Source organism: Otolemur garnettii, unplaced genomic scaffold (genome assembly GCF_000181295.1).
Source record: "Otolemur garnettii isolate 467f Iridium unplaced genomic scaffold, OtoGar3 scaffold00012, whole genome shotgun sequence".
In the NCBI taxonomy this organism is placed as follows: Eukaryota; Metazoa; Chordata; class Mammalia; order Primates; family Galagidae; genus Otolemur; species Otolemur garnettii.
In genome coordinates, this window is record NW_003852407.1 from 27616576 (window position 1) to 27629442 (window position 12867).

Genomic DNA, 12867 nt, shown 5'->3' on the forward strand with positions numbered 1-12867 from the left:
CTTAAGCCCAGGAGTTGGAGGTTGCTGTGAGCTGTGATGCTATGGCACTCTACCCAGGGCGACAGCTTGAGAGTCTATCTAAAAAAAAAAAAAAAAAGAAAGAAAAAGAAAAATGGGCAAAGGCCTTTTGGGCAAACAGACATTTCTCTGCAGATGACATAGAAGGTCAGACAATTAAATTTGCAAACTCATCCTAGAGAAAGTGCAACATAAGTCCTTGCTGACTATCACTATGGTCACCTTCAAGGTACTCCCCTTGGAAAGTTATGCACTGAGGCCAGTGCCTAGTTCGCCCTTCAAAACAATTTTGGAACTCTTTTTCTGGAATGGCAGTCAGAGCTGTTGTCATTATACAAGGGTCTGATGATTAAGTTTGTGAACTCATCCTAGAAAAAGTGCTACATACGTCATTGCTGAGAATCACTGTTGTCACCAGATGGCCAAGGGGAGTACTTTGAAGGTGACCGTACTGATATTCTGCAACAAGATATGTAGCACTTTTTCTAGGATGAGTTCACCAACTTAATTGTCTGAGCTCATGTAAAGGCCTGTGAAAAGATGCTCAATGTCATAAATCACTAGGAAAATGCAAATCAAAACCATACCAGGGGGCAGCACCTGTGGCTTAAGGAGTAGGGTGCCGGCCCCATATACCGGGGGTGGCAGGTTTAGCCCGGCCCTAGCCAAAAAAAATACCATATCAGACACCACTTCACACCCATTAGGATGGCTGAAAGACATATTTCTTTTCTTTTTCTTTCTTTCTTTCTTTTTTTTTTTTTTTTGAGACAGAGCCTCAAGCTATCACCCTGGGTAGAGTGCTGTGACATCACAGCTCACAGCAACCTCCAACTCCTGGGCTCAAGTGATTCACCTGCCCCTGCCTCCCAAGTAGCTGGGACTACAGGCACCTACCACATGCCTGGCTGCATTTTGGTTGCAGTCATCATTGTTGTTTGGTGGGCCTGGGTTGGATTCAAACCCACCAAGTCAGGTATATGTGGCTGGCGCCTTAGCCACTTGAGCCACAGGCGCTGGAGCCAACATATTTCTTTTCTATAAAAAAGAAAATAACAAGTGTTGATGAGGATGTGGGGAAATTGGAACCCTTGTGCACTGCTGATAGGAATGTAAAACAGTGCAGCTGCTATGGAAGATAGTATGGAAAATTCTCAAAAAATTAAAAATAGAATTACCATATGAGCCAGCAATTCTCCTTCTGGGTATATGCCCAAAGGAATCGAAAGCAGGGACATGAAGAGATTTTTGTGCACCAGTTTTCATTTGGCTACTATTCATAGCAGCCAAAGGTAGAAGTAACCCAAGTATCTGTCAGCAGATGAACAGATAAACAAAAGGTGGCATACACAGAGAATTCAATAGTATTCAGCCTTAAGAAGAAAGAAAATCCTTCCCATGCTGCTGTCATGATGGAACTCAAGGACGTTATGGTAAGTGAAATAAGCTGGTCACAAAAAGACAAATACTGTGCGATTCTTCTTGCATGAGGTACCTAGAGGAGTCAAATGCACAGAACCAGAAAGTGGAATGGTGGTTGCCAGGGGCAGGGTGGTGGGGAGAATGAGTTAGTGTTTAATAGGTGCTTTCAGTTGTGCAAGAGGAAGAGTTCTAGCAATGGATGGTCGTGATGGTTGCACAACACCATGAATGTCCTTAGTGCTGCTATACTGTACATTTAAAAATGATTAACGTGGTCAATTTTATGTTATATATGTTTTACCATGATTTTTAAAAATTTAAAAAAACAAACAAACCCAAGACCTGGGTTCCAGTAGAGGTTTTCTTGGGGATTATACGAGAAGGAGAGAGTGATCATGTGTTCTGATTTGTCTTCCTAAGAACTCCTTCGGGATGCTGTGGGATGTTGCTTATTTAGTTTAGCTGAATCTGGTCCATAAACTTGAGTAAAAGAGGGAGGAAAACAGCATTTCACTGAGAGCAGGCAGGTTGGCCCACCATTCCAGTCTGCAGAATGACCGAAGGATTGTGCCAAGCTGGAGGAACAGTTTCCCCCTTAGGCTAGTTCCTATTCCTGAGCATCTCTCTTAGGGTTAGCATTTTGCCAAACAGGGAGATACTGGCGGAGTAAGATGTTTATTTTTCAGGGGACAAGGCCTCCTAGACACAAGTCAGCTGCTTCAAGATGAAGTGAGACTTGATGACCTCCAAGCTTGTCCTGGAGATTGGGACAGAGGGCCGTCTGGCCCTTGGCCTTCAAGGAGTTTGCCATCTAATGGCAGAAGAATAATATTGATGTAAATAAACACTTAAATCTTTTCATGCAAGTCTGTTTATGAATATTCATGTATGTGTGTAATATGCATATCCAAATACTTCACCATCTTCCAGCTTATACAAATAATTACAATAAAACAAGATAAGTACTTTTATGAAGAGAATTTTAGAAGAAATCTAAGTAAAAGCTAATAGGAGTCGAACTAGATGAGAGATTTAGTGCCTTAGGAATTCATACTGTAATAGCTCAATAGCCCACAACCTAATTACAGTTGGGCTATGAATTCAGGTCTTGGTTTTTTGAAGCCAAACAAAAAAGTTAGAAAATTCTCAGCGCTTATTAGATAAGAACAGAGCCATTTTGAAGAAAAGCAAAGCTCTCCCTTGTGCGTAGGTCTGAGAGGAAGGCCTTCTACTGTCCTTAAACAGAACAGTCACCAATGTCTAGGATTCTTAGTGTATTTGGAGGCAGAATGACAAAGTACCATTGGTTCAGTGGGTGCGTTCTCTGGGGGTGAAAACCACACGTGTCTGATTATCTGGCTCCGTTCCGGGGTGGGCAATTTACCCGTCCAACAATCCTCTTAGAGCAATATTTTTACTTGCCCAATTTTGATTAAACAGTTCAAATTGACTTTCTGTGGCGAGGATCTGAAGTGCAATTATTCTCTATTATAAGATTAAGCACACGCCTGTATATTTCAAAATCACCCAAAGAGAAAAATAGGATTGACAATTTTTTATAAAAATTATGAAGGTGACCCAGGATTTATGCTTGAATAAGGGAGTCATTTACACCTCTGCAAAGTGACCGAAGACTGTGCCTGTGGGCACGGTCAGGGGTTTCCAGGGAAAATTATTCTAAGTTCAACACCTGGACATGTAACAAGCAAGCTTTCAAAATTCCACTCTGGGATACATGGGATCTAATAATGAAATATTTCTAAGTAATAGTTAACCAATTTCTCTTCATAGCCAGAGAAAAATTTCTTTGGTATGTGGATGAAAAGTTGACATTTAAACTAACAGACTCTGAGAATAAATTAGTTCCAAATTCTGCCCCTAAGTAATTAACTGAATGACCCTGGAGTGTAGTTTAATTCAGTCAATTACATTTTGACAGAATTGTATCAAAAATGATGATTTGAAGGCTGGGCGTGGTGGCTCATGCCTGTAATCCCAGCACTCTGGGAGGCTGAAGTGGGCAGATCACCTGAGCTCACCAGTTTGAGATCAGCCTGAGCTAGAAAAAAAAAAAAAACAGCTAGGCATTGTGGTGGGCACCTATAGTCCCAGCTACTTGGGAGACTGAGGCAAGAGCATCACTTGAGCCCAAGAGTTTGAAGTTGTTGTGAACTATGACGCCATGGCACTCTACCAAAGGGTGACAAAGTGAGACTGTGTCTCCAAAAAAAAAAAAAATGATGATTTGAGCTTTGTGGTAGTTGATCTTGGGCCATTTTCCTTGATGAAAGATGGGAAGACCTTTTGTTGGGGCCATTCCTAGAGTTTTGACGGTGTAGAAGAACAAAGCTTATTTTTGTTTTTCTTTAGCAGCAAGTGTATATCTAAATCATCCAACAGTGATTTCAAATGATGAAGAGTCAGGTTAAAAAAAAGAACCAGAACAGACCCCTCAGTTTTCTCATCTGTATACAGAGATATTAATAATACCTATCTCATAGAGTTAGTATGAAGCTTAAATATGTAACAGCAGGTCAGTGTCTGGCTCATGCTACTCAATATGTCTTAACTACTATTTTGCTGTTATTATTTCTCAGAATATTTGTTTAACAAAAGTAAGTCCTGCTAAACCTGACTTCGTGTAAATGGACACTTCATACAGATAATAAAGGCCAGGTTTTCTAAAAGAATCTGTCTCTAGGTCAGTGTTTTTCAATTTTTTTAATCTCACGGTACACTTGAACCTAGAGTTAAACTTCCACAGCATACTTTATGTTGATTAAAAAAAAGTAAAGAAAAAAAAAGAATATACTTGATTGTGCTTTGAACTTCTTTTGGAAGTAATTTAATAAATGATCTTTAAACATTTTCTTGGTACCCCTAAGATCCTGTCACAGCACACCAGTGCGCCATGGTATATAGGTTGAAAATCACTGCTGTGTCTAACGTAGCATAGTTCTGACTGTGCAGAGTTAGAGGCCAAGGAAGGCTGGGTGCTTAAAGTTGCAAACTGTCTTAATATTGTTTTTGACTGATTTGTACACAGTCTGATAGAGTGTAACTGGATAATTATAGAACAATGGTCTCTAAAGCCTACTAGCTTCTCAGTAGAAAAAATGGCTTGTGATACTGTTTTAAAATGTGTTAAGTAGGAGTAGAAGATAGACCCCCGGACCACCCACCCACCCCCGCCTTTTAAGACAGTCTACTTTGTGGCCCTGGGTAGAGTGTTGTGGTGTTACATAGATCACAGCAACCTCAAACTCTTGGGTTCAAGCGATCCTCTTGCCTCAGCCTCCCAAGTAGCTGGGACTACAGGTGCCTGCCACAATGCCTGGCTAATTTTTTTTTCTATTTTTAGTAGAGACAGGCTGGTCTTGATCTTGCTCAGGCTGGTCTGGAGCTCCTGAGGTCAAGCAGTCCACCCACCTTGGCCTCCTAGAGTGCTGGGACTACAGGTGTGACCCACCATGCCCAATCTGAAGATAGCACTTGTATTAATAAAGATGGTGTAAGTTTTACTATGAGCTCATCCGTTTTAGTTCCAACCAGTTTCATTACTGGAGTAAGCAGCCAGCCAGGATTTGGGACTCACTAGTCTTATCAAACTTTAAACAGTTAGATGTCTGGGAGGTTTTCAGTGGGGCTTGACATGCTTTGGGTATCCTGACCTTGAGGCTGTGAGCATGGGCTTTGCAGTTAGACAGGCCTGGATTAGAGTCACGGCTTTGCCCCTGAACTAGCTGTGCACACTCAAGTATGTTGCCTGGACTCTCTAAGCTTCATTTTCTTTGGCTATAAAGACAGAGTAATTGCACCTACTAACAGAGGTGCTGGGAGGAGGTTTAAATAAGATTGCAAATAAAATAATTAGCACTGTGCTGAACACAGTACTGGTAGCAGCTATTATTAGTGTACTTAAATCATTCTACATTTTTTTTTGAGATAGTCTTACTCCATTGCCCCAGGCTAGAGTGCAGTGGTGTCATCATAGCTCACAGCAACCTCAAACTCCTGGGTTCAAGCATCCTCTTGCTTGTAGCCTCCAGAGTAGCTGAGACTACAGGTGCCTGACACAGTGCCAGGCTAATTTTTCTTTTTCTTTTCTTTTTTTTGTAATTTTTCTATTTTAGTAGAGAGATGTGGTCTCACTCTTGCTCAGGCTGGTCTCAAACTCCTGAGCTCAAGGGAGCTTTCCACCTTGGCCTCCCAGAGTGCTAGGATTACAGGTGTGAGCCACCCACCTGGCCTCAATTATACATTTATAAGTAGATCTTTTCTCCAGAATTTGATCAGAGAAGGAAGGGCCTAGGTCAGGAAGGTTGAGAAAATTGTCTTCAGGTCATAAAATTGAGAAAATTAACCCTCCTTAAAGTCTAGAGTTAAGGTCAATTCTGTGATCTCAATCCTAAATCTGATCTCATTACTAATTTTATAGCCAAAGAGGCAAAAATAATTTTAAATAAGATCTTAATGTGATAAGATTCAATCTACCCTTTCATATTTGCTTTCATATGCCATATGATTAACCCATTCAAGGTTTATTATGCTGTCATTTCAAGCCAATAACTAGAAGGCTAGAGCCCAAGTTTATCAAATAGATAAATTTAGCTAGATACATTTAGCTTTTAAAAATAATCTAATTTATATAATAGATAAAATCTAGCTTTAAAAAATAAAACATATATATAATCTCTTAATAATTCTAAGGAAACAAAAACCTCTTAAATATAACACTTAAGAGGAATAAAAGCACAAAAGATACATTTTAAAAAAGAAATTAAAGTTTGAAATTAAAAGCAAAACTAATTTGAGTTGAACTTTTTTTTCCATTTTTATTTCTTATAGCATAACTATGTACATTAATGCAATCAGAGTTGAACTTTTAATAAAGATAAAATAGAAAGTGTTTTAAAAACAGGCAAAATCCTACCCATTGGAGGGTGTATTGAGGCCCTCTGCTCTGCCCCTCTGTGTCTGGCCCACAGCCCTGACGTCAAAAATAATTTTTTTAATTGAAAAAAAAATTTTTTAAAGAGGCAAAAATGTAAGGTAAGAACTCAAAACCAAAATAGTGCAAGTTAGAACTGGATACTGAAATAGGCAGAGCTATATGAAGTTATAGATATTTTTTAAAAACAAGGTAAAAACATATCTTCCATAAAGATGAAGAATAAATCTGTCTAAAGTAGACTTGAAGTGGGCTCTCTAAACTGGAGTGATGTACCCAGATTGGTGGGTGGCAGAGCTTATGGGGACGGGGAAAGTTGTGAGCTGCCGGCGTTTGGGCAGTGCTCCTGAGCTGTCCCTCCAGGTCCTCCACCTTCAGCTGCTGCAGGTATTGTTTCGCCCACTACCTGGGATAAAACTAAAGTTTGACTACACATCTTCCACCACTAGCAGTGTCTGAAATCTAAACTGATACTAAAACCTATGCTTTTTTTTTTTTTAAGACAGAGTCTTACTCTGTCACCATAGGTGAAGTGTTGTGGCGTCATAGCTCACAGCAACCTCAAACTCTTGAGCTCAGTCGAGCCCTCTGGAGGATCTGGGACTACAGGCACCTGCCACAACACCTGTAAATAGTTTTTCTAATTTTAGTAGAGACAGGATCTCACTCTTGCTCTGGCTGGTCTTGAACTCTCAGGAGTTCAAGCAATCCACCCACCTCAGCCTCCCAGAGTGCCAGGATTACAGACGTGAGCCACCACGTCTGGCCTTAAAACACATGCTCTTATTCTTTATCTTTTCTTGCCTCCCCAGAGACACTGTTATCATCATCAACAACAGAGAAAACAGAATTCTTTGCCCCTTTGTTCCTCCCCTCACCTTGTCAAGATTACCTATCCAGTTAGGAGAGACAGCCATTGTTAGCAAACAGCCCAGCAATGGGAAACACGCCTCCTAATAATCCATTGGAGAGTTGCATTTTTTGTGATTTTTCCTCCCCATTTTTCTTAATGCAAAGTTGATCCCAATTATTTAGATATTTAACCTCAGTTCAGTCTCTTAAATATTTCCTTAATATGTCCGCTTTTCTCTGTCTTCACTGCCATTACCAAGTTCACTCCTTGTGTTAGTGTCCTGTGGCTGCTTTAACAAAACCACGTATGCAAGTGACTTCAAACAGCTGAAGTGTATTCCTTCAGCAGTTCTGCAGTCCAGAAGTCTGAAATCAGTGCTGCTGGACTGAGATCTAGGTGTTGGCAGGATGGTGCTCCCTCCTGAGGCTCTAGGTGACAATCTGTTCATGGCCTCTTCCAGCTTCCAGTGGCCTCTGGCTTTCCCGGGCTTGTGGCTACATCACGCCAATCTCTGCCTCTGTGTTCACATTGCCCCTTCTCTGTGTGTGTCACATCTCTACACCCCTCTTTTAAGGATCCATGTGATGGCATTTAGGGCCTCCCAGGTAATCCAGGATCATCCCTCCATCCCAACATCCTCATTTACTGCCATTTGCAAAGACCCACTTGTTCCCACGTCATGTAACATTCACAGGTTCCAAGGATTAGGATGTGGATATCTTTCGGGGGGGCACTTTTCAGCTTGTGACTCCCCTAGATTTTGCAGCTGTCTTTGCTATCTGCCCTGTACCCTGCAGCCCAAGTTCCTTTAAACATGCAGATCATGTCTTTGGTTACTTTAAAATTCTTTATGGTTTGTGGGGCTCACAGGACCATCCTAATCTCCTGGTGTAGCCCGAGAATACCCTGTACTCTACTGTCCCTAACTTGTCCCTTCCTCATTGTGCTCCCCCTGCCCCACTTCCTCCAGGTCCTTGGAGGAGCAGGATTTACCCTCTATGTTGGCTTCTGTGTGTCCTTCTGCTTGTGACGCTTTCCCACATCCATGCTAATTCATCATCTGGTTCTCCTTTGGACTTCGGATTTCACTTCCTCCAGGAAGGCTTGTTGTCCCTGGGCTGGGTTAGGTATGTCCACCTGATGGAGACAGGCTCCTATCTCCTCCCCATTGTGCTCACGGGATGGGTTCCTGCATCTTGCACTGTGCCTGATACACCAGAGACTTACTAAATGCTTGCTGATGAGACTACCCACAGGAGGCGAGCCTCTACTCTATCCTACCAAGAGGAAGACTATAGCAAAGGGCACTGAGAGTTCGTGCTGGAGACATGGTAGATGTGAATGCCAGAATGTATCCCATGGATCTTTACTTTCAAGGGAAAATCAAGAACCAAGTGATTATGAGAAGGAAGAAAATATTTTCATGCTTCTTATTCTGTTTTTTTTCAGGCCGTTCCTGTGTTTCTCACTTTGCATAATGTAGCTGAAGTTATCATCTGTGGGTACCAGAAGTGTTTTCGGAAAGAGGTAAATGATCATGCAAAATGTTAGTTTTGCTTTCCTTAAATTTCAAAGAAGCACTTTTCTTTCTGTGGCCTGAATTAGCATTTGCCTTTTCCTGCCACCAATTTCCAGTTTAGACTTCTTAACAATGGTCACTGATTTCAAGGAACACGGGTTTGACATGGCCGTAGTTCTCCAAACGTAAGCGGGAGGACTTATCCATGTGAACTGAGCTCAGCTCCAGGCCAGGGCTGACCCAGACCCTCAGGAGACTAGAGCACATTTCTGTGGGCTTATGGGGAGGCATTCTCCCAGGAAGCATTTGGCGTGGAGGTTTCACCCAGGGTGCAGGGATCTAAGCCCACCTTGGGGAAATTTGTTCCAATCGCAGCTCTACCAGCTAGAACAAGCTCTTTTGCCCTCTGGGCCTCCATTTCTGAAAGGTGATAATGACAGCACCCAACTCTTAGGGTTTCTGGGAGGGCACAGCAGCTACATGGGTTCCAGCACGTCACCTGTGATTATTAACGTCATTGGTGGTGGTTTTAATTTCATCCTGCTTTGGAGAGTTCCTTTTCTCTGACATCTGCCCATTTCATGTCATACCAATTTTAGAACTTTTAAAACACAGAAAGGCTGGCTGACTGCCTCGGGCCTTACGCTTCTTCCAGGTGTGCATCAAAGAGAGGTGTCCATCCCATGGGCCAAGGCTGCAGCCACTGGAGCTCCCCTGTCAGGCCACTGCTCCCCAGAGGCAGAGGTGGCGCCTCAGCCAGCCTCCTCTCCTATGTGAGCCTCTCCCTCACTGCTAGCCTGTGTCCTTGGGCCCATAACCTCCGTGTTGTCAGTCTACTGAGGAGAGAGCAGGCTCTGGGGGACTCACATTCACCCCGTCCTGAAGGCATCTTTACAAAAGCAGCCCTCATATGGGAATGTCTCCAGCTCCTCGGGCCCCAGGCTCTGCCTCTGCTCCTCCTCTGCTCCTCCTTTTCCTTGCCGGCCACTGGCTTCAGACAAGATGAGGCTCAGCACTGCCTCCTTTGTCCCTCTCATCCTCCGCCACTCCTGAGACTGTCCCCGCTGTTTTCCTGAGATAAGTCTGGCTGAAGTCACCGATTCTTCCATGCCTTTTTACACCATTCATCCCCTATCACCTCAGGGCCCCTTGGCCTTCTGGGCCCTTCCCTGCCTGCTTCTCTTCCTGACTCCTTCTGGGCCCCTCCCTGCCTGCTTCTCTTCCTGACTACTGGGCTCTTCCCTCACAGCTGACCGTCCTCCTCTGCCTGTTCCTTTGTCTGGCCCCTGGGGGTTTTCCAGGGCCATGTTGGGAGCCTCTGTCCTTAGGCCACATACTTTCTGGGTGAGCCCATCCACACCCTTGGCCATATTCACCTATGGCTTCCTCCCTTCCTCCCTCTCTCCCTCCCTCCTTCTTTCCTTCCTCTTTTGTTCCCTGCTTGCTCACAGATAGCCTGTAGCAGGCCTCCTGCTTGGGGGAGGGGTCTCCCGTCCTCTAGTCCATAGACTTTGTACCTGTAATTTGTTTTCTTGAGTGCTGTTCCTTGGAGTTACAGCTTGCCAAACTTATATCTTGGCTCAGTTCCCCACCTGTGGCTTCATAGAGTCCAGTTCCATCTAGTTTTTCTCTGGTCGGGAGCCCCTGCTGAAGGTTGCTACCAGTCAGCCATCTTCCCAGAATTCCTGGCTCATGGAAATCTTACTACCTTGTAGACTTACTTATTACAGTTTAATATTGGAATATTGCTATTCATTTATTTATTCGTTCAACATTTATTAAGTAGATAATTAATGTCAAACATCTTGCTAGGCCTAAAGCTCTAGAGATGTAGAAGACACGTTTCTTACCTTTACAAACCTCATAGGTATGAAGGAGCTGATCTGTGACCTTGGATTGGGACGCCTGTAGAATGCCCAGAGAATGTTGTATGGTCTGGAATAGGGTGATGACTGGGCTGGGGGTGACCACTAGTAAGGCTGTTTGGAAGGGGCAGGGAAAGCTTCCCCAGGGGCAGGATTTGGGCTGAGTCACACAGGATGGGGAGGGAGATTCCAGCTGGACAAGAAGAAAGGGCATTCCAGGCAGCCGGAGGAAGCAGCAAATGAAGGCCAGTGGCTTAAGGGGACCAGTGGAGGGTCACTGCAGGACTGGGAGGTGGGCTCACTGCCTCATCTGTAACCTTTAACACATGACTTAATTAACCCAAATTAAATGGACTCCTTTTAATTAGTCAGTTTAAAGAAAGTAGTCCTTTGTCCTGAGGACTAATTTGTACATGTTAACATAAATTCATTCAGAACATTTCAAAAATGTCATTTTGCTGGTTGAGAAAAAACTAAAATTTTTGACACAGAGAGCCCTTGAAATAATTCTTGCACAGAGTAAGTAGCCCCCAGAGTAAGTTAGCTCACCCAGAGTTAGCTTTTGATTGTTAGTTTTGGTACCGTGACCTCTGAGAAGTTACACTGACCCGTTCGGAACCCTGCAATGAAATTAGGACTTATTACTGGGGTTGCTTTTGGACTGAGGTGCCTAAAAAGGTGAAATGTCCTGACGTTATCTGGGTAGTTCCCAGAGCCCCAGGAGGAATAGAGCTAAATAATGGACATATTACTCGCTTTTTACTCCCTATATCTCAGTTCTGAGCTCTGTTAATTAGAAGGAGTTTAATAAAATGAAAAAAGAATCCTCTGGAAAGGGTGAACTCTTTCAGGCACTGGATTGATTTGTTGCCCTGTAAAATTGTGTCCTAGAACGGTCACTGGGTGAACGTGGTATTCATGGAAGAGTTGGAACACCCATTTAGTTTCTTTCCATTATTTCTGCTGTACCACCAGACTGTTGAGAGGTCGGCAATATTCAGCACAGAATCCTTTAGTAACACATTTTTCCATAATGGGGCAGTTATGCAGATATCATGAGCCACATCATCTTTGCCCTCGGCCTTTCTGTGCTTAGAGGCTAACCTCTCACCAGGTGGCAGCGTGGTCAGGGTGGCCTCTAGAGGTGGAGGTTGGACAAAGATCAGAGATTAAAGATTTGAAAGACGGAAGCCTCAGCTTTGCACACAAATAGAATCTGTTTTTGCAAAAAGTTGGTCATTAAGCAACATATGAAAACTTAAGATAGCCTTCGTAACAGCCATGTATGTTTCTCTTGTCAGCCCTTCACATCTCAACAATGTGTTTATACTTTACACTTTACCTGAACTGCTGTCAAAAATTGTAGTTTGTCCCCAACTGGCAAAATAATCTTTCTGTGGCTGGGTGCCCGTAGCTCCAGTGGTTAGGGCGCTGGCCACATGCACCAGGGCTGGTGGGTTTGAACCCAGCCCAGGCCTGCTAAAAAAAAAAATAATAATAATAAAACAATAAAAATCTTTCTGAAATGTTCAGAATTAACATGTGTTAACACATAAAAATTAGTCCTCAGTGCAAAGGACTAATTTCCTTAAACTAATTAAAAAGTTCGAACGAAAATTTTGTCATTTCAAGGAGCTTTAAATGCCAATTTTATATTCCATCAATCTGCTGTTTTCTTTCCCTTCTGCCTAGGGTGGAGTAAAATGTCCCTTCTCTTTTTTTCCTATTTCTTAATTTTCATGTCACACCAGATAATTTATAGGATTGCTTAGAGTCAGAGCTGGATTAATGAAAGGAATATTTAAAGAGACAGAACTGGAATGGAAGTTGAACAGGCGCCTAATTGCTTTTTTAATACAGGTTACATTGATTTTTTTTTTTCCCCTCTCTCTCCTTTTCTTGGTGTGTAAGGTTTTTGAAGACTTAGCTGCGGCATCATTTAGTTTTTTCACGGGTAAACATCATTTTCATGGTGAAAGTGCTTTGCCCAAGTGACTCAACCCTGGAACTCTGAGTCATCCTTCATTTGGTCCAAGCAGAAAAGGCTTCATTTAATACCAAAGTGCAGCAAGCTGTTAAGCCCCCTAATAAACTTACCCATGATTTATTTTCCTCTTGATGGAAATGTTTTCTTTCAAGGAGGAAAAAAATAAGTTCTTAAAATCTAATTATAGTTCTCTTTATTTTCATACAGAAAACATCTCCTGTAAAGATCTGTAGGTAAGTTAAAAAAAAAAAA

The 12867-nt window shown here is 42.6% G+C and overlaps 1 protein-coding gene across 1 annotated transcript in view; it reads left to right on the plus strand.

Moving 5' to 3' along the window:
• Nucleotides 1-12867, plus strand: part of TMEM241 (transmembrane protein 241) — a 133196-nt gene that overhangs the window by 38344 nt on the left and 81985 nt on the right. The window contains exons 5-6 of the mRNA XM_023510172.1: nt 8694-8771; nt 12823-12848. Of these exons, the coding sequence (XP_023365940.1) occupies nt 8694-8771; nt 12823-12848 (104 nt within the window). The remainder of the gene's footprint in view (nt 1-8693; nt 8772-12822; nt 12849-12867) is intronic.